At 42.7% G+C, this 21,876-nt stretch overlaps 5 protein-coding genes across 5 annotated transcripts; 3 read left to right on the forward strand and 2 right to left on the reverse strand.

Moving 5' to 3' along the window:
• Nucleotides 1–1,036: 1,036 nt before the first annotated feature.
• C922_02006 (hypothetical protein) lies at nucleotides 1,037–4,708 on the forward strand (the record flags this gene model as incomplete). The annotated part of the gene is made up of 1 exon (XM_008817605.1): nucleotides 1,037–4,708. One exon carries the CDS (start codon nucleotides 1,037–1,039, stop codon nucleotides 4,706–4,708), a length of 3,672 nt encoding a protein of 1,223 aa, XP_008815827.1.
• Nucleotides 4,709–7,233: 2,525 nt separating this feature from the next.
• C922_02007 (hypothetical protein) lies at nucleotides 7,234–7,758 on the forward strand (the record flags this gene model as incomplete). The annotated part of the gene is made up of 1 exon (XM_008817606.1): nucleotides 7,234–7,758. One exon carries the CDS (start codon nucleotides 7,234–7,236, stop codon nucleotides 7,756–7,758), a length of 525 nt encoding a protein of 174 aa, XP_008815828.1.
• Nucleotides 7,759–9,141: 1,383 nt separating this feature from the next.
• C922_02008 (hypothetical protein) lies at nucleotides 9,142–10,398 on the reverse strand (the record flags this gene model as incomplete). Its single annotated transcript, XM_008817607.1, has 1 exon — nucleotides 9,142–10,398. The coding sequence occupies one exon, from the start codon at nucleotides 10,396–10,398 to the stop codon at nucleotides 9,142–9,144; it is 1,257 nt and encodes a 418-aa protein (XP_008815829.1).
• A 655-nt stretch (nucleotides 10,399–11,053) lies between these two features.
• Nucleotides 11,054–16,792, forward strand: C922_02009 (hypothetical protein; the record flags this gene model as incomplete). Its single annotated transcript, XM_008817608.1, has 1 exon — nucleotides 11,054–16,792. The coding sequence occupies one exon, from the start codon at nucleotides 11,054–11,056 to the stop codon at nucleotides 16,790–16,792; it is 5,739 nt and encodes a 1,912-aa protein (XP_008815830.1).
• A 589-nt stretch (nucleotides 16,793–17,381) lies between these two features.
• On the reverse strand, nucleotides 17,382–20,417 carry C922_02010 (hypothetical protein; the record flags this gene model as incomplete). Its single annotated transcript, XM_008817609.1, has 1 exon — nucleotides 17,382–20,417. One exon carries the CDS (start codon nucleotides 20,415–20,417, stop codon nucleotides 17,382–17,384), a length of 3,036 nt encoding a protein of 1,011 aa, XP_008815831.1.
• Nucleotides 20,418–21,876: the final 1,459 nt, after the last annotated feature.

Raw genomic sequence — 21,876 nt, forward strand, 5'->3', positions numbered from 1 at the left:
GTTATTATAGCGCCTTCTCCTAGTTTTAAGCGCCCTTTTGTGAATATTGTTTATTTTTATTTTTCCCACATTTGAAAGAGAACATTCTGTAAGCAGGGATTATGTTTTATTGTTATATGCATTTTTTCCCGTTTTTTTTTCTTTTCTTACCTCATGCGTGTTACATTTTTTCCCCTTTTTGCTTAATGTCCTCTCTCGCGATAGCAACGTATACAACATCACCTCGTTGTCAGCGCGAAACATTTTGCGTGCACTATTACACTGCCCTTTTTGACCAATCCGTTGTATCCTTTGAACATACGAAAAAGGTGGAGATAGTGTCAAGGAACAGAGTGTTCAGAACGTTGTCAGAACGTTGTCAGAACTAGGGACCGTTCCGCTAGCATAAGTGCGTACATATGAAAGTATGCGCGTATGCCAACCTGTATGTGTCCATGTTCGTGCATGTATGTATGTACGTACGTAAGTATATGTTCATGCTTGTGTACGTACGCATATGCACACGCGAGCTTCGCACCTAGACGTTTAAACAACCCTCAAGTAGCAAACATTTTGTCAATATGCTGAAAAGTACGACAAAGATTGACAGAACAAAGCGAGAACAAGTAAAAAAAAAATTTTCATTTTTTCCCTAACGAAATGTGAATCTGATTTATTTGGAAAAAAATAGGCTCATTTGATAGCACGTTTTGTTTTGTTATGCATGCTTTTTTGCATGAGCACCGCCTGATTGGGCTGCTACCCTTGGTGGTGCTGCTTCGTTTTGTTTCGTTTTGTCTTTTTTTATTTTACTCTATTTTATCTTAATGTTTTTTCCTTTTTTTTCTTATAGAACAGGATATTACTGGAAAAGAAACTATCCAAAGACTCCGTTACTTCCACCAAGTTCTGTGTAATGATAGAAAAATTGCGCCCCGTTTTGTGCATCTGCTACGCAAAATGGAACGCATCAGATTGAAGAGAACGATGGGGCGATTCTTTTCCATCTGCATGCCGGCGCGTTCTAGTTTGCTTCCTATGGAATACTTCTCTTTCGATGCTTCTTTACCGCTCCGTTCCGACGTGCACAAATTTGAAAGAAAAAATAAACATCGCATCTTTTAACGCTTCACAGGATTCGTCCGAGGACCGAGAAGGAGGATCGAACAGCAGTAGTAATGTCAGCTTGGATCTGTCGAAAAAGCCAAACATTACAAGAACGTTAGATGCGAATAATACAAGTTCGTTCGTATCAGATCAGAAGACGAAGTCCAAGGGGCGTACTATCAAGTCAAGTAGGAAGCATTCGCAACACAAGTTGAGCGAAGTGAACATTCTGGACAAAGGAAACGACGCCAAAGTACATGGTAACACGTCAGTAGGGAAGTCTAAAAGGAGCAGCATACAGTTGGATGAAAGCAAAATTTCGAGCAAGACCAACAGTATCATAGTTGAGGATTGTATGGACAACCAGGACAGCAAGACAGAGATAAAAACAGAAAGAAACAGCACGGAATTTTTAAATATCGGAGAAAATAGCCCACATATTTTAAGTAGAGTTGAAAAAATAACAGGTTCTGATTTTTCTGGAAGATTGCCTCGCACGATTTCGTTTAAGGACAATTTGCTAAGCACGGAGGGTAATTCATATAGCACCGTTAAGGACGATTTCTCGTATGTGTATGAGCCCAGCAAGGCTGACCCCGGTAGAAGTCATCTCGGTTATTATAACACACCTGAAGTGTTAAATTCTTACCCAAGCGGTAGTTTGACCTGCTCAGGGGGCTATAGCTTCAGTCCATATGATGAGAGGTTTATGATCCCAGGTAGGAAGGGGGACTTGAAGCATTTTTCGACGAATATATTAAGCGCGCAAGGGGGCGACCACGTGGGGGCGAACGCGTACGCGAGTAGCGATCTAGGCACATTCCGAGGTGACACCCTGGGGAGGACCTACCACGGTGACAATTGGGGGACGTACCGCGGTGATAATTTGGCAACCTACCACGGTGACAATTGTGGAACCTACCACGGTGACTACCTCGGGGCCTACCCCAGCGCTAACTTGGGATTAAATCCAAATATCCTAAACTCGTATGAACAGAAAAACATAACCTTCAGCGGAGGTGTGAAGTCTAGCTACATCCCCCCGCCCTTTGTACATCCGAACATCGTTGAGCACCCCTTGGCGAAGGGAGCAGAGGCATACAAAGCAACGGCAAATGAGAGATTCACCCCTTCTAGTGTAGCAAATGAAATGAACTTTACAAATATGTACACTAGTCACACTCCGATAGGCAGTAACGAGAGCAGCAGAATAGGGACTTTGGCGAATTACGAGAGTAAGGGGAATGCTTATTTGTCTGACAAGGGCTCCTATGATGTAAATAATGCTAGCGAGAGTGCGTCCCTTGGAGGAGGGGTTAATTTGGGACCTCCGTTGAGTAGAAGGAACGTGTACAACACGTTTGGGAATGGCGCGCCCACATTGGTAGGTGGGTTCGCATCGCCATCCCTAGGTGGCCCTGTATCGCCATCGTTAGTTGGTCCTGCATCTGTCGCTGCGGGGGGAATCAGCACCACGGGTGTTCTCCCCGGTGGGGGTGACATGCTGAAGTTCAAGACGGCCGAATTTCTCAACCACGCGGATTTCAATTTTAAGAGCAGCACCGCGGAGAAGGAGGAAGCTGCCCCGGATAGCCTCAACAATGTGGTGAAAGCGGACGAGATGGTTCAAAGTGAGAAGGTAAAAAATGAGGTGTCCTCCCTCTGTGAACAGGTCACATCGCACACGGACTATTCACGAGCAACACACACCACCCACGTGTTGGATAAGCGAATTGTCCATGAAGGATTTGATACGATTAAAATCCCGAAATATAGGGAAGTAGAAATAGTAGAAAAAATTGTGGAAGTTCCTGTGGTGCACAAAGTAAACAAGTATATAAATAAATATGAAGTTAAAGAAGTGGAGAAAGTGGTTAAGAAGCCTATCAATAAATATGTAGAAACGAGGGTAGAAGTTCCTGAGTTTCATTTCCAGGACAAAATTGTGGAGGTGCCAGAATTGCAAGAAGTGGTAAAGGTTGTGGAGAAGCCAGAAATTAAAGAGCGTATAATTTACAAAAATAAAATTGAAACGAAGATTATTCCTAAGTATATTGAAGTGCCCGTGGTGAAGATTGTCAATAAGTACGAAAGCTATGACGATATAGGGGAGGTAATCAAGACGGTGCCGGTGAAGAAGATTGTCGAAATTCCAAATGAGGTGATCCGAAAGGTGAAGGTACCAATTCGCAAAATTATCGAAGAGCCCAATTATGTTCCGGTCATAAAGTACCGTGATGTGCCTATTGAGAAGATACGTTATGTGCCGAAAATTCAGACGGTCGAGCTCGTTAAGACGATCCCCAAAGTGATTGACATTCCTGTTCCTGTGAAAGTTCCGAAGATAAAAGTTATTGACAAGCCGTTTTATATAAACAAGTATGTCGACCACCCCGTCGTTGTGCCTGTTTCTAAGACGGTGAAGCCTGTGTATAAATATGGGGGGAAGAAGGTGATCGAAATTCCCATTCATAAGCCTTACATCGTTACGCACGACAGGGTTGTCCCTAAGGATGTGCAGAATGGCATGAGCAACGGTAGGTGCTCCGTTTACGCCAGGAAGTTGGACTTGAATGCATTCGACGCGGCGAAGAGAAATGAGCTCTTCAGCCTGGTGAACGGGGGCAGCTTCAACTTGGAGCGCTCCGTCAGTGTGGGCGGGATGGGAAGCAACATCGGCGGGATGGGAAGCATGGGCATCGGCAGCATCGGCGGTGCCGGCGGCCTGCACTTCTCCAAGAGCCTGAACAGTGGTCCCAATGCCAACGTGAATGTAGCCAAGATGGACACACCATACGGTGTCGACTTTTACTCAAACGGTGTAGGCCGGGGGAGCGGCTTGAACGCTCCGTTTGTCGGCGCGGGGGGTTTACAGAGTCCTTCTAACCAGAAGGGGTTGCACCGAAATTTCACACCGCCTATTTCTATGTACAACGCCAACTGCGACACGGGGAGGAAGGATGGAAGATCCAGTTTACCCTTTTTGCGAAATGGTTCCAACCGTGCCGAACAAGGCAGTAACGACTTACCAGAGGGATTTGCAGAGAGCTCCAATTTGCAGCGCCGCTTTGCCAGTAGCAACCCAGTGTTCGAAAGGAGCGGGGTTGCGAACGGGCAGGCAGGGCAGGGGGCATCTAAGGAGACAAATAAGGGAACACCTGAGGGAGCATCCGAGAGTGCAACTAATATGGTCCGCAATTCTTCGGGTGGCCAATGCCTAAGGAGATACGAATCCAGTGCTCGCGCGAATGTGCCTGAGTGTGTGGTCGGGGGGAAGGCGGGAGTAATGGCGGGCTGGGGTAATCAAAAAAGTATGCGTCATATGGACAGCATGAGGAATGGCAGCGGTGCGCGGAACGGTAAAAGGATGAGCTACGCCAGCAACATGGCAAGCATGAAGACGATGACCAGCATGAACAACGGCGCGTGTGCACTCCGTTCGAGGAGCCCCAGTGCGTGCTCAGCCGATGGGATCAGCGCGTACGTGGTGGAGTATGTGGGGGACGAGGATAAGCGGTTCAAGGACGGTGGCTTTTCCAATGGGTTCAGTAATCAGTTGCCAGACGAGATGGGAAGTAATTATTCATTCAGCGGGACGGGTATGAATTCGAAGAATAAGTGAGAATAGTGCGGTGGGGCTAAAGAAGCGACAGTGATGTGTTGCTGCAGTGATTTATCGCTATGGTGATGTATCCCTACTTGCAGGGGAAAAAAAGAAAGACGTTCAGATGGTACCATTTGGTGCGCCATGTTAAGTTCTGTATCAAAATTTAAAAGAGTTGCTAAACGGAGATCTCCATTTCGCAAAAAGTGGCAGCTTTTTGAAGTGTGTAATTTAATGCGATGTTGGCGAGAGGATTTCTCCTATCCTTTTTTTCTTTTTTTTTGCTTCCCCTCCTTTTGGAAGTGTCTTTTGTTCATCCTAGATTTTTCGCAGCGAGACAGCATGGTGGTCGTGGCGGTACGCCCACTGGCAGCGCCATTTTGTGGGTACAAATATATGCATATAATAAATTTTACACTTTTTTTTTTTCTGTGTGCGCCTTTTTTTTTAACCCTTTTGTCGTCATTTTAACCTGTGCGTGGTTCATGCTAGCCAGCCGCTACCTTTACCGATACGTTTGCCTTTACCGATACGTTTGTCTTTACCAATACGTCTGTCTTTACGGATACGTTTGCCTCTACCCCCGCCTCTTCCTCTTTTGCAGGTGGGTGGGTACTTCCGAACATCCCAGTGTGTAATATCTGCAAAACTCCGTTTGACTCATTTTAGGGGTGCATTTTCAAATGCGCCAGTTGTAAAAAAAAATTCGTAAAGCTTGTTTGACACAGCGGGGTGTTAGCAATTCGCTTTTGCGAAGGTTTGATGGGCTATTTGTGGAGCCTCTTTATCCCGCGTCGTTCAGATTGAAAAACAACTGCATGTAAAGGTGCTTTCACGCATGCGGGCACATGCAACATGGGAACAAATCTCTCCATATGAACGAATGAATATGCATGTTGCATATATGGGAACACGATCTTAAGACCTGGTTGAAGGGGAGAAGAAAAAAGCGCGTCCCAAAAGAGAGAAGCATTGTAAAAGCTGCAACTGTAGAAGATATAATATGTGCGCTTCCCTCAGTATACATGCATGTACATAAAGAAATGTTACCTCTTTTTTTTTGCCCATGAAGAATCGCACCCCATATCGAGGGGCTAAATTTTTTGTGTGCCTAGCAGAAGCTATATGTTTTTACATAAGTGAATTAAGGACGAGGTGAAAAATTTTTTTCTTTTTATTTTTTGTTCAGGTTCACCTGAGAGGACCTTACTTTACTGTCCGCAAATGTTTCGGCGCTTCGCCATTTGACATTTCGTCATTTCGTTATTCCGTTATTCCGTTACTTCGCATTTGGCATTTTTCTGCGTTTCGCTTTTTCGACTTCTTACATTTTTTCGTTTCACGTGGCGCTTCTCTGTGCACTCATTTTCCACCTTATTTTACGTTACTTAAATTTCTTTTTTTTTTCCCCCTTTTTGTTGGGTTCTCCGCCGTTGCCTGCATGCCCCATACCCCGGCGAAGCAGTTCGAGTCCTTACTGGGAGCCCTCTGTCGATTTGTGAAAATAGGCTAGTGTTCAATTTTGAGGTGACTCTAAAATTGCTTCTTTTTGTTTTATTATTCGTTTATTTTATTTTACTATTTGTTTATTTTTTTTTTATCTTTTTCCTATTTTTTTTCATTTTTCCGAGAATCTAATCAAATCACGCAAGAAGAGGACATGGGACTTTGGGTATACTACCTTTTTTTTGTTTTCTATTCGGTGCAATCCCTCTGCGTGAGGGATGCCAAGCGGCCGGGTAACTTAACACACGAGTGCACACGTACGTAGATAGGCGTGTAGATGCGCGTGTAGATCTGCGTGTAGATATCCACGTAGATATGTACGTAGATTTGTACGTAGATATGTACGTAAATATGTACGTAGATATGTACGTAGATATGTACGTAGATATATATTCACGTAGATATGTGCGTAGATGTATTAAGTTCCATGTAGTTAGAAGCTCATGAATAATTTTTTTGCACTTGCACGCAGTGGCTCGTCTCCTCTTCTTCGTCATCACCCGTTTGTGTATACCGTTTTGTGCGCGCGAGTTAGGTGCGCAGTTTAGATGCCGACTTTTAGAGGGGCAATCCGTTTAGTGTAGATACATCTCGCAGTTGAGGTGAACGCACGGGGGTACACGTGACCAGTCGTGTACTACATGTGGCACATGCAAATTTTCACGAAGAAAAAATATTAAAAATTAAGAGGCAAAAATTTGCCACAACGGTTAAAAAATTACTACCATTAAAAAATCATCAATGTGAGTGAAGTGAAACCTAATGTTAGGGAACCTTCGCAAAAATAGAAAAAAAATTAATTGTTTGAAAAAAAAAAAAAATTGAACTAAGTTTCAGTGCGCTACATTTAAGAATTCAAAACGCGAATTAGTCGATTGCCGTTATAGGAGTTTCTTTTTTTTTCTTTTTTTTTTTTTGTTTCTTTTTTTTTTAGCCACAGTGTTTATTTATAGTTCATTCACTCTCTGTTGAGGTGTTTATCACATTAGCGACAATTTTACGTTTTTTCTGTTTACTCAATTTTTTAATAGAGCACCATGAACGCGTTTCTCCTTTTGGCTATAGTTTTTTCCTTCCTAGGATTTTGTCGAAGTGAGCCCAAAAATGGCAGGGGTGGCGGTAACCCAGAACCGAAGCGCCAAGTGATTAGCAATGCGAAGGAGCTAATGACGAAGATAGACGGAGAGCCAGTGAAGACCCAATACATAACCTATATTTACCACAGCTCTGTATGTTCCTACTGCTCAAAAATTACGGATTCTATAAAGGACAACAAAAATGTCGAAATTATTGATTTTCATGAGGATAGCAATTTGGAAGAGTTAGTCAAGACGGAGAAGCCAATTGTCGTTTTAATGAAAAATATTAACAAGGGAAGTTCCATTGATAGAAGCATTTTCTTCGCAGAACTGAATGAGAAAGGAGGAAAAATTCAGGTCCCAGCTCTCGAGATACATGATTTTATTATGTACGAATCGGATGAAATTATTAAGTTTTACAAATATTTGATAGACAAAGTTTCAGGAGGTGATGATGATTCGGAGAAGTCACAGGAGGAATGAACATTTGTCTTTTTTTTCCCCCCTTGGGATGGGGGAAATAGGGGGTGCAATGAAATAGTTCTTCTACATATAATGCCATAAAAAAGTGTGGGCACTGAAGGGAAAAAAACTTCTTCGAAGAAGACTTACATAGCATCGAAATGGTGAAGCATACTGATATAATTCTTTTTCTTACATATGTTTTTTCAAAGGAACGTTAATACTTCGATTGATACAGTATACTGAATATACTGTGTGGAACTCACCGCAGGTGTGTTTACATCGGCTGCATGAGGCAAAACTTGTTATTTGTGGCTTAGGAAGGGAGAATATGATCTACGTGTTCTCCTATTACCTTCTCGGTGGTGCCCTTTTTTTGTCATGCCCATAAAAATGGAAAAGAGCGAATTGGATTTTTCTTTTCAAGTACCATATTTGGAGAAGTTTTTTTGTGACATAGTTACACACACAGAGAGTGATGTCATGTTGTATAGAATGAGTTAACATATCTGTATCCCCTTCGTGGGTTCCACCAAGTTTATGCGAAAAAGTGTAAATGGGGGCAGACACCTAATGATTGGAAGTAAATATAAATAAGAATTACTCAACTGAACACTGTTCGCGTGGAAAGTGTCAGTCCACCCGGATTGGTGACCTTTTTTTTTTTCTTACTGGAGCTGTTACGCTTAATTGGAGCCACAATACGGGAAAAAGGCACATTTACATTTACGCATTTGTGGAAATGGTTAATTACGCGAATAATTGTTCAATTGAACACCTATCCATAGATGTGCTTTTTCCCTTGTGCACTTTTTTACTTTATCACATTGTTGATATAGGTGCCTCGAGAAATACAATAGCGTTTGTTTTGCGTCTTTTTTTTTTTTTTTTTTCCTGTTCATATTTTCTCGTAAAAACGAATAACCAATTTAGTAGCCACCTATACTGATGTAGAATCCATTGCATCTTCACCTTAGAGGAAATTGTCAGCGCAGCCAAAGAGTTGCCACTGCATTAGCTGGGGAAGACAGTCCGACCGACCTTGCGCTTGTGCTAGGTTATCTGAAGGTTTTTTACGGTGTGTCCCCACCCGTTTGGCATTCACTCTCAGGTGAAAACATTTCAAATTTTGTGACTTTAAAAGTGAAAGGAGGAAAAAAAAAAACGTTTACTAAAAAAAAAGGGCTTAGCTCTGCCATGGGGAAGAGGATACACTTTCCCAGGTGACAATGCCAAAACGGGCACATCAGAGGAATCACTACACAACTGTGGCATTTCAAAAAACCACAAAAAGAAGGGAAACGGATGACAGGGGGGGAGGAAGGAGGGGGGGTTACCAAAAAAAGGGAAAAAAAAAAAAATGTACACATAAAAATCCCAAATGGATGAGAGAGCATCCCATTTTTACCACCCATATTTATCGTTCGTGGTCCTTCTTTTGCTGTAATTTGTCTTTTGCAAAATTTCGTATTCCTTTTCCACAGCTTCTTTTGCTAGCCAGTTTATCTGATGTTTCCGCTTTTGTTTATTCCCGTGAATGATTACCTTATCGAAGGTGTTGCTAGCTGCATTGTACACCTTTGTCTTTATGTTATATTTCTGACTTCTGTTCTTTTCCTCTGGCATGGTGGGCTTCCAATCGCTGAGAATTTGTCTCTGGTCTATCACAGGGATGTTTTCCAGATCCACGTTGATTTCTTTCTTCGTTGAAAAGCCAAAGTTGGTGAGGGACAGTTTATTTAGGCTTCCCTTCGGATCGGTAGGTACGCCGCAGTTATACACATACTGGCCACTGCCATCATATGGGTACTGCCTACCTAGACCTGAATTGAAATTCTGAAAAGAGCTTTTCCTGTCCCACGGGGGCTGCTGACAGTTTTCCTGCGTAGGGTTGTCTCCCCAACTGGGGCGTGCATTATATCCCCTATGCAATGAACTTTGCGAATTTTTTATATTGTAGTCAATCTTTCCAACCATATGTGAAGATTTATTTTGGCTTGAGCTTTCACTTTTCCTTTGGCACTTATTCTGTGGCGAGGGGGATGTACGTCTTTTTTTTTTGTCATTTTGGTGTTGGCTAGCTGGTTCCTCCTCTTGGTAATTCATTTTGGTTTTTTCTCCCTCGGGATTACTTCGCAGGGGTGAAGTGGGCTGTTCTTCCTCCTTCTCCTTTGGGATCTTCCCGTGATGCCCTCTACTTTGTTGTGTTTGCTTCTTTCCCTGCAGCGCTTCACCTTCATCATCGGGAATATCATCACTATGATTATCATTATCAGTGTTATCCTCCTCCTCGGCTTCACTATCGCTTTGAGTGTCCCCCTGATGTTTTCCCCTTTGGCGAGGGGCACCTCCCTGCGTCAGGTCCTCTCTTTGTTGGGACGCCTCTTCGCTTTCTTCATCACTGGAGTAGTACGACCCCAGCAGGTTTTGCAGATTCCGCTTCGATTCGGCATTGTTCGAGTTTCCCCAAGAAGTGGACAATTCATCGCAGGGGATTGGTTTCTTCTTCGTAAATTTTTCTAATTCGTCTTCGTTTTTGTTTTCCCCTTTTTGGTTTTTTCCCTGATTTGTCGATTTCGCGTGGTAGCCCTGTGTCACCATTTGGCGTCCTTGCAGGTGGCGAGGACCTTCTCTCGTGCTGTCCTTCTCATCGCGCTTCATGTTGTGTTATTCTTGTTGTTCCTGTCGGTCACGCGTTACGGGATTTGGCATCGTGTTCTGCGCCGCATCACATTTTTTTGCATTGTTTTCTGCATTTTATGCTTCCTCCTTTCTGTTTGCAGTTTGGCGTGGAAAAAGGAAAAAAAGTTGGCTGCGAAAGTACGTCACTTTTCTTCTGCTTGATGGCACTTTGTGCATTTGAAAAATTATTTTTTCTTTCTTTCTTTAGATCTTTCTTTCTCTCTCTTTCTCTTTCTTTCTTTATTATTTTTTTTTTTTTTTTTTTTTTTTTTTGGGGGTTGGGTGGGAAAATACGTACACTTCTTTTGCGGCGCCGTCACAGGATCCTCTCTGCAAGAGAAGCAGGAAGCCAATCTTGCGTGGGCTGTAGGGGCACATTTTTCGCATCCACGGGTTAGCAGCACGTCGTGCAGCCACTCTTAGCACGCGACTGGAGGAGGGAGAAAATGGAAAGGCTGAGATGATGGGGTAAGATATGCGAATTTATATCATTTAAGAGAGCAAGATGGACATAAACTAACACCAGAAGATAAAAATGAACAGATGAGATGGAGGGGAGAAAAGTAATCTGCTTCTTTTAGTATGCTTTTTCTTTCCCCCCTTGGTTGAAAATTCGTCTGCAGAGAGGAAGAAAATGTTTTTGAAGTTAGCGGTATTTTTCCTTGTTCATGTTTTTATCACCTGCAAAAAGTGTCATTCGTATTTTTTAAAAAATAAGTATTTTGAAAATGTGTTCTTCGTGAATTCGCACATAAGAGGTTTTAGCAAGAATGACGAGAAGAAGGCGGTGAAAATACAGCGCAACAGAAAAAGGGGTGTGTTTTATTTTCCCCAGAAAATATGTGCCTCCGGGAGGAGGGGTGTGCACAGGTGGGCTAGGCAGAAGGGGGGCAATTCTTCTACAAGGTGTTTTTTTAAGTCAAATGGGGGAGTGGCCCTTTTTCCACGGAATGGGAATGATAGTGGTGGAAATGACGCCGGTGAAACCCATCTGAGCAGCCCAGCTGCAGGTGACTGCACGCGCGAAAAGCGCGGAAGCAAACTTTTCTCCGAAAACTTTGAAAGAGTGTTTAAGGAAAATTTCGACGAAAGCTGCCGCATGAAGAAGAGCGAGCTGATCTCGATCTTAGCCTGCATCTGCACCAATATAGTCATAGAGTTTTTAAAAATAAGGGAGGAGAAAAAGACAGAACATTTTGACTACCCCTTTGACTATAGCCTTATGAACATCCTAAAGTTGGTGAACTTTGAATATGACGTGAATGAGGAGCTTCAGAAAAAGAGGAAGAAACAGAAGAGAGAGTTCAGCAGGAGGAAGTTCAAGGGAAGGGGGGTAGAAATGGGTACGATGGGAGAAGGCATAGTTCGTGAGAGGGGTAGCGGACGCGACGGAAGGGGACAGAATGAAACAGGCAAACCCCATTTAGGAGGACCCCTAAATGAAGGCGGCTACGAAGAGACAGAGGAAGAAGTCAACATAAATATCGACAACAAAAACACTAAAGAAGAAAATGAAAAATTGGACGAGTATATTAAAATGATGGAATTCAATACAATGGAAATTAAACATATTGAACCTTATATAGACCTTTTCTTCGGAAAAGAGACATTTCAAAAAGTTTTCGTAAAGAATGGGATCGATATACACAAAATTTACGATAAGCTAAGTGAGGCCCTGTTTGATAAGTGCCAAGAGAAAGCAAACGTGATGGAACTACAGAAGTTTGTCCAACACGAGGAAAGAAATATGCACAAGAAGAAGAAAATTCATGTAAGGAATGCCTCCACGTCATTTGATCAGTATATGGAAGGTCTAGGCAGCTTGGAGGAGAGCAGGGGGGTGAGTGAGGTCGAGAGAATCCTCTACCACGGGGAGGTACCCTCAGATGGGGAGTTCACCTCAGATGAGGAGTGCACCTCGGAGGTGGCAACGAAAAAGAGGAAAAAAAAAACCAGGGGAGATGGAAATATTATCAACGGGTTGAACAAGAGTGGGCAAAGGGATGGTGATCATTTGGGGGTTGATCTGGGGGATGGACCGGAAACCGACGGGGACTCCCCAGATGGGGGTAGCAGCAGTGGGGGTGGCAGCCATGGGGGTAGCGTCGACAGGAGCGATGACACCAGCGGTGACAGCAGCGGTGGCCCTGGAGTTGAAGATTCCCCTGGAAGTACAGACCAAGGCAGCCAAGATGCTGGGGGCGAGGGACGGCGAGGGGGGCAGGAAGATTTCTCGGGACGAGAGGACGAGCGAAGGCAGGAAGGATTCCAGGGCAGGGAGGAGCACCAGGAGGGGAGGAGTGCCAGAAAGGCTGGCATGGAATTCCTGAATGGAATTTCGTACGCGTTGATAAACAAGGAGACAAAGATGGAAGAAGAGGGTGACCCATCAGTGGAGATAAAGAGTGACGCGTCAGTGGAAGACCCAAGTGGCGACGCAGAGGGGAAACCCCAGGGCAATGTCGTCCTGATAAAATTCGTGTACGATAACAAATACGCGTGCGAGTTTAGGACGGACCTAGGTGTGATAGCCTACGAGGGGGTAGGAACGAAATCACCAGATGATATAAAGGAGGGCATAAAGAAAATGTACAATCGCGTCAGCGGTGGGGACGTTTTATCCGACTCCGATTTGATTAGAGGAGGCGCTTTCAAGGGAATATTCGAAGAGGTAAATTTTGAGGAACTCTATGAGATGCCTTACAAGAAGCGATTTGCACGAAAGCAAAGCATCATTAGGGAAATGAATGGCTCCGTTGTGGCGAAAAAGGGAGTATGCGAAATCGATGCATACCCTTTGCTGTATGGCTACCTGAAGGTATGGGAAGAAGACTTACATTGCTACGAGTTGAAGAAGGTGGAAATTAGTCACATCTGTGGGGTAGAGCCAGAGGAAAAAAAAGGTGGAGAAAATGTGCTAAGTGGAAAGATGAAGTACAGCTTTTTTCGCAATTACGATGAGAAGGAGAATGATCAGATGGATGGCGAGAGGGGAGGCGACATCGATGACGTACTAATCGATAGCGACAGGTACAGACAAATCGTGCGCGCGAACGAGGACAGGGCGAATGGAAAGATTTACCACTTGCTGGGAGAAGGAGACTTCTCAAACAACGACTATATTTCGTTTAAAGACAAACTTTTCGTAAACAATAGGAAAGAAATTAACTGCTATGAGGATTTAATTACAAAGTTGAGGTGCAACAATTCGAACTTAAGTGTAACCATCCTGAGTCGGTTGGACAGGATAAAGCAAGATCTCTGCTTTGTGTCGGGTGAGGAGTTTTTAAAAAATTACACATTTGACGAGGAAGACCAATTCTTCAACTTCGACAAAATTGTGCACAGGTGTTTGGTTGAGAGTAGGTACTGTTCGATGTTTGGAAGGGAAGGTGATGGACTCAAAGGAGGAGAAAGAAATTTTAAATTGTCTTGCCATCGTGATGGTTTTTCAGGCGGTAAGAGGAGGGAAAGTGCCTTTTGGAACGTTAGGGAGCGAAACGTTTTCGTACCACAAGTAAGAAATGGGATGACCCATCTGCCACCACGTCTAGAGAGGGCGCTTTCCATTGATGCAAAGGTAAGTGCCGAAGAAAGTTGGAAAAAAAAGCAAGAAAGGGGAAGGAAGAAGAAAAAAAAACACGCCGAGGATGCTGATTTGGTCAGCAGCGAGAAGGAAGAGAAGGACCCGTTTAGCGACGAAATGGACGAAGATTTGCTGCGCTTTGAAAACATAGACAACATTATGGAGCTACATGGGGAAGGAGACGAGAGGAATAGCAGCGGCTCGGAAAGTAACACGACTGACCTGTTCAATGACGAAGTGACCAGCCAAGTGATAGAAAAGCTAAGACGCCAACAAAATAGGAGTCATGAGAAAAGCAAAAACTATCTGGAAAAAATGCTGGAGAGGCAAAGAGGAGTAAACGATTTTTTAAGTCTAGAAAAAGCACAAGAAAGTGTAAAAAAAAATTTGAGCGTGGTAAACTATGAGGAAGCCTTTAAGCAACTAAAGAGCCAATTGAAGGGGAAGTCCAACAGGAAACGACAGGCAAGTGGATATGAGGGCGCAGTGGCGGAGGATGCCCGTGTAGAAGAAACAGGGCTGAGCGACGCAGATGATAAAGAAATCGAAAGGCAAATTAAAGGAATACTAAAAGGCAAGAACTTAAATGAAGAATCATATCGGTTAGATCGCTCTGAAGGAAGAGGCGCAGTGGACACTGAAGAACCTACACAGAAGGAAGACCAGAAACAAGACGAGGAAAAGAAAAAGATCGAAGAATTTTTTAAAAACATGAGAATCGAAGTGAAGTTGAGTAGGGACATGTGCGTGGGATGCGGAATACCCTTTCAGTCGTCTGACCAGAAGAGGTTCGGCTTCTTGAAGAGACATGTCTACGAGAGGGTTGTCAGCAGGGATGAGGGCTTTGACAAGAGGGAGATACTGCGCCATATTTACCAAGGAGGGACGGAGGAGAAGTGTGCAAAGGAGGGAGATTTGATTGGTCAAGGGGAGGAGAAGCTGTTCGCTCAGCTGGGCAGCAAGCTGATTCACCAACTGGGCGGCCAACCTGAGGAGCAGAACCGCAAGCAGAAGCTGCTGGGCGAGTTTCACAAACTGAGAGGGGAAGCCATCAGCAAGGTTGTGCAGCTGGGGAGGGCCGACACCTCTCAGGATGGAAGCGGCACCTCTCAGGATAGAAGTGGCCTTTCTCAGGATGGAAGTGGCATCTCTGTGGATGGAAGCGACCTCTATGGGGGGGTCCAATCTTCGAAATGCGACAGCACACAGGGAAAAAGCAGCAGCATCATACAAGTCAATGTAGGGCAATCAACAGGAGAGGAGACGAATGAAGAGAAGAAGTTCTACTTGTGCGAAAGATGCTTCAATTTGAGATACAAAAATGACATAAAGGAAAACATGATAATTAATTACACAAATAAGAACGAAATTAGTGCCCAAGATTTTGAAAAGTACGTAATAAATATTTTCAAGAAAAGATGTTTTATAATTTACATTGTAGACATTTTAGACTTGTATATTTATTCTAATTTGCGAAATTTATTTTTTTTATATAAGATGCACTCAGATAAGGGGAAAAGTGAAGGCTTCTTCTTTTGCATAAATAAGGTTGACCTTTTACCTGACTATAAAGAATTCACTGTTAAGAATTACGTGCACAATTTTTTACGGAGCAATAAGATAAATGTGCCGTTTCGGAACATCTTTTTGGTGAGCGCGAAGACGGGTTACAATGTGAAGAACCTGATTTACACGGTTTATGTGAGGAGCAGGGTCGTGCGCAAAAGGGGGAAGCGACGCCGCGATGGGGGCAGAGCGGAAAGCGGCCATGGTAACGAAGGCGAGGCTAACAAGGGAGAGGCTAACAAGGGAGAAGCTAATAAGGGAGAAACTAATAAGGGAGAAGTGAAGGGTGACGATGACTATGACGAAGTGGATGGTGATTATGACGAAGTGGATGGTGATTATGACGAAGTGGATGGTGATTATGACGAAGTAGATGGTGACTCTGACCATGACGATAGCGAAGTGGACGGTGATGAGGTTAAGCGTGCCGAGCTCGGTGAACTGGCCCCCCCGGGAGAAGCATCGAGCAAAAAGAACAAGTTCTTCCTCAAAAACGTCAACATCTACATCGTCGGAAATGCCAACAGCGGGAAATCTTCCCTCATTAATTATCTACTGAAGAATGTAAAAAAAAAAGACAACCAAAACTTCCAAATTAGCAACAGCATCATTCCAGGAACAACTCTGAAAAATATACAAATAAAGTTAAGCAAACACATAACCATTAACGACACCCCAGGAATTATTTCCAGCCAGTCGCTTCTTTCTTGTCTCAACTTTGATGAAATGAAATACGTGGTGTGCACAAAGTTGAAGAAGAAAGTGTCATCCATGTACATAAATAAAAATGATTACATTTTTATCGGGGGACTTGTGTACCTTCACATTTTAAATATTAAGAAGTATTATGCCATTATGTCTTTTTTTATGTCCGAAAAAATTCCAATCATTAAAAGGAAAAACTTCTCCAAAGACGCAGGGAAATTTTTGAGGGAGAAGATAAGCAGCGGATTTCTTTACCCCCCTTTCTCAGTAGAAAGATTTGACCAACTGAACAATTTCAAAGATTGCTATTTTAATATTACAAATCCGTGCGTCGATCGGGACAGTGGTAGTTACGACATTCATATACAGGGGTTGGGGTACATTACTTTTTACTCATTTGAGAATATCGAATTTTATTTGTACACGCTGAAAAATGTGGATGTCGTTTCGAGGAGCTCCCTGATGCCGTATCATAAGAGGTATGGCAAGCTGAACATCTCCAGGGGGGAGTTGTAGCGATGGGGCGATCCTCTTAACGTAGGAGGGGAAGGGGTAGAGAGACAGACAGAGAAGTCGGAAAAAAGAGAAGAAGAAAAAACTACTACATCCCAGTGTGTTTGTTACGTGGCGTGAGTGTTGCGCCGAGCTGTTTGTTGGTCTTGGCTGCCAAACATTGTGCGTATTTTCCCAGCTACCTTTTTGCCAACAGGACTGCTCATATGTGGACCCGTTTGACTTTTTCTTTTTTTTTTTTTGTTTTTATTCATCCCCATTTGATTAGCCCCTTGCGATAACTTCGTGGAGGTGGCCCTGCGCGGCGAAAAGGGTATAACAATTGGGAACGCGCAAAAGGGAAAAAAAAAAAAAAAAAAAAAAAAAGAAAACAATTTGCACAAATCACCAATAAGTTTTTTAACATAAAAATGTTGGAAAAAAAAAAAGAGTAAGCAAATCAGCAATTCCGGTATAGGTACTTAAAAATTGTTAAAGTTTGCGCAGTATCGATGATGAGGGCCAGGACAAGCTAACGTGGGGAATGTACTCAAAGGAGAGACACATACACGTTCTGTCTGCTAAGCGAAGTACTGCTCTCCACGCGCACATATCACAGCGGCTGATTATTCTTTGAGTTGAAAAACTCGCGGTAGGAAGGATTTGCAATAAGCAACTCGTTGTGGTTGCCAACGAAGATGTTATTCGCACTGAAGAAGATAATTTTGTCCATGGTTTGGAGATTTTCCATGACGTGTGTAATAAAAAAGGTGGTTTTTCCGAGGCATAATTTCTGTAGCGCTTTCTCTATGGATTTTTTATTTTCATTGTCTAAATTGCTTGCATGCTCATCAAGGACGATAATTTTTGAATTTTTTAAAAAGCATCTAGCTATACAAATTCTTTGTTTTTCTCCAATGGATAATTTGGTGCCTCTTTCCCCAACAAGAGTATCATACTGCTTATCCATTTGCAAAATTTTTTCATGCAATTCCGACTGGACGCAAGCATCAATCATTTGTTTATCTGTACATTGAAAATTGCCATACTTGATGTTGTACGAAATGGTGTTGTTGAAAAGGATGGTGTCTTGAGGAACGACACTTATGCTTTTTCGCAACGTGTACAGATTGATGTTTTCGATATTTTTGTTATCAATGTATATATTGCCACTGTTTATTTCGTAAAATTTTAGCAGTAATTTTATGAGGGTGCTTTTTCCCAGTCCGCTTTTCCCTATGATGGCTACCTTTTCTCCGTCCTCAATGTTACACGTGAAGTTTTGGAAGATGTAGTTATTTTCCTTCTGATTTGGGTCGGTCTTGGGTTCAATCGCTTCCGAGGTGAGACAACTCGTTTGGATGTTCTCGCAAAGTGTGCTCTTTAAGTTGTTCTTTATTTCGTCGCTCATGGGGGGAATTGGCTGCTCCCCTGAGTTGAGCCATCTTGGGGGGAGGAAGAAAAACTTATCTCTAATGGGTTTGAGCAGTTCGGAGAATCTGGATATGCTTCTTGGAGGCATTTCATCCTGATTGGCTCCTTCACTTTTTCGAAGCTCCGAGTCGTTTTTTTCCTCCATGGGAGGATACTTAAACGAGACGTTTTCAAATTTGATGTTGCCAGTTTGAATTTCTAATTTGCTGGAATAGTCCAGAGACTGAATTTTCTTGACAAAAATTTTGATCATGCATTCTATGTCGACAAGGCTCAGTTTGGTTTCGCGGTAGATCGTCCCAAACATGTTCAGGGGCATAGCTAGCTGAAACAGAAGTGTGTTTACGAGGATGAGGTAACTAAAGGGGAAAACATCATTGGCGATGTTTATATATGTTAGGTAAAGGCAGAGGAAAAGATTAAAATTTAGGATAATCTGTTGGCCAAAATTTAGGACGGATAAAGATTTCTGAACATTGATGGCTTCCCTTTCATATTTCTTTTGCTCTTTCATAAATTTTTTCAATTCGTGCATTTCGTTTGTGTAGTATTTTACTTGTTCAACATTCTGGATTGAATCTAAGAAAATATTAAACGTGTTCTGTTCTGACTTGTTCATAAATTTCCTGATGATGGTTCTTCTTTTGGTGACAAGGGTGGTAAAGAGGATATACAGAAACATATTCAGGCAGGTAACGAGGGAAACGCTGTAGTGTATTTTGTAGGTTAATATGTAGAGGTATAAAACAAATTCGATAATTATGGGAATAATTTGAAACACCAACACGTTCAGCAAGTTGGTGATGCTTTTACATCCCCTGTTAAAAATGAAAGACAGCTCTCCGTTTTTTTTGGAGAATATATAACTCAGGTTTAAGTTGTGAATTTTATAAAAAAATAATTTACTCACATAGGTGGATATTCTCTGACTTATCGTATTAAAGACGCTATTTCTCAATTCGTTTAAGCCTGATGACAGGACACGTGAAAGGACGTAGGTTAGAAGAATCATTACACTTGAGTTGCTCGATAATAGCGGTCCATCCAAGTGGGGAGTCAAACTCTTTTCCAAATTGACATTCTCAATAAAGGAGGACAGGAGTATTGGCGTATATATAATGGATATTTTGGAACATAGCAGAAAAATGAAGGAAAAAAAAATCTTTATTTTCAGCTCTTTATTTTTGTGTATAAAATTTTTAAACACGTACACTAAGATTTTTATGTTTATGTTTATTTTGCTATTCTTATTTTCGTTTATCTTTTCCAGGTTGTTCAATATTTTTTCGAGTTCCTTTATTTTTAGCTCTTCGTATTCTTCATGGGGGGGGTCTGGGCATTCCCGGCCGGGGCTACCATTCGAGGCGAGGTTGCTACTAGGGGTAGGATTGCCATTCGCAGTAGGATTGCTACTCGCGGTGGGACTGCTACTGGCAGTGTGATCGCTCCTGTAGGCGCCCCATTCAGATTCGCCCCCCTCCTTCTCGGCTTTGTCCCGGGAAACGGCTCGTTCCCGTTGGCTCTCCTTCCCCACGTGCGTTCCAAACCATTTCAAGGGAACATACAGATGTAGACACTGGTTTGTTATCCCCCTTTGAAGAGGGTAATACGCGGGATGCACCACACCATTGCACTTGGCATACTTCCGGGGGTGAACAAGTTCGCGATGACGCTCTTCATTTTTTCCATCTCTTTTGTTGTGATTGGCTGGACGGGGGGAACTGTTCTTGTGAGCTTCTCCCTTTCGGCTGCTATGTGTGTGGCTAAAATGGTGGTACGCGCGGTTTAGGGTTGACCCATTTTTTTGGAGATACTTTTCTGGATGGTAAAACCTACGGTGGAGGCAATACGCCGCGGCAGCAGGGTAGCTTCTACTTCCAGCGAGCCCACGGACCAAGGGGGTGCTCTCCTTAGCTACTTCAGTACCCGTCGAGTTGTGCGCTTTCTTTATTTTTTTAATTTTTCGTAACAAATAGGAGGAGATGTTTCTTTTTAGAGAGCTCGGGATGGGGTCATTTTGGGCGTTCTTCTGACACTTGTGATTAGTGTGATGGGTAGCTACGAAGGTAGTGTAAACGTGCTCTGCTATTTTTTGGGTTCTTTTCCCGTATCCGCAACTGACGAGGTGCTTTTTTTTGTTTAAAGTTGAAACATGTTGACAAAAAAAGTGTTGTGGTAGGTGTGCATTTTTCCTGAAGCACTTGTAACTTTGCATATTTCAGAGGTCTGTTTTTTTGGTCCCTATGGCTGGATGCATGTCCTTGAGGGGAGGGAAGCCAAGAAGGAGTTCCACCACAGGGGCATATTATATGTGTACAAAATGGCACACATGTATCATTCACATATGTGCACAATGGCTATGGAGGTTCGTCAAAATGGTTGATCGAAGGACATGCGCATGGGCAGGAAGGTGTCTTCCTTTTTTTGCGCTAACCCCAAGGAGTACGACTTGGTCTGTTCTTCCGCCTTTGTAGCGCTGCAAAAATGATATGGCATGCGTTGCAGAAATGATTTGCCTAGCTATGCAGAAATTATAGGGACTGCTTTGCGTAGAAAGCACCACACCAAAACGGCTTATTATTACTCACTACGACATGAGCAGCCGTTTCTGTATACACACCCTATCATATGTGTGAGCGTAACATTGGAGGGTGTATGCTTGGCTGCATGGGGGCTGCTAATACGCAAGAAGGGGCCCAAAAGTTGTAAAAAGATAGAAGAAGGAGTGAAGGGAGGTTATTATGCAAGTTCCGCTTTCATGTCATGATGAAAAATATAAATAAAAAAAAATAATGGTACTTGTAACTTATGTTTCCCACTTGGGCGAGAGGACATAAAACGGGGAAGTAACATTTATTGCAGAAAAAGGCTACTCCTCTTTTTCTATATCATAAAAAAAAAAGAAAAAAATATAAGTCATCATATAAACATATGTAGTTTCTTCCAACCTTGCGTTCGCACAAATAATATGCCGTCACAGCTGCAGGCTCTGGTGGCAAAAAAGCTACAACGATGGAGGGAAGAAAAATTCACGCAGAAAAAAAAAATGTATAAATATACTACATATGCTTGGGCACACGTAAGGCATGTACATTTGCATACATTTTCAAAAAGGGGAAAACGACGAAAAGTGCAAAATGGGTATAAGAGGGTTTCTCCTTTTTTTGATGAAAAAAAAAAAAAAAAAAAATTCATGAATATTTCGCCTTTGTAGAAAAAAAAAAAGAGTGATGAAGAAAATTCCCATGGACGCCACAACTATTTTTAAATTATTGCCACCACTCGGTTTTGTTTTGCAATCAAATCGTTTGAAGATACATACCTCGCCCGTTCTATGCATATAATTTATTCACGTTGATGTGACCTTTTTGGCGTTATTGTTCAGTTGCCGCATGGGTCATTACATGTAGAAACGTATGTATATTTTCCCGCTGGTTACCTTTACCGATTGTGGTTAAGCCATTTTGGAAAAGGAAACGGAAGAAGAAGAGTCATCGAGGGAGGAGCATGCGAAATGGGCGTTTTTTGGGCAACCCGACGTTTCTCATTCATACGCCTTTATAAAAAAAAATATATTCATATTGTTCGTAAAGATCTGTATGTGGATAGTTACTGAATGCGGAAAATGAACACAACGACAAGTAACCAAAGAAGCCACTGTTCGTAAATTTGCC

Source organism: Plasmodium inui (assembly GCF_000524495.1).
Source record: "Plasmodium inui San Antonio 1 unplaced genomic scaffold supercont1.6, whole genome shotgun sequence".
Taxonomy (NCBI): domain Eukaryota; phylum Apicomplexa; class Aconoidasida; order Haemosporida; family Plasmodiidae; genus Plasmodium; species Plasmodium inui.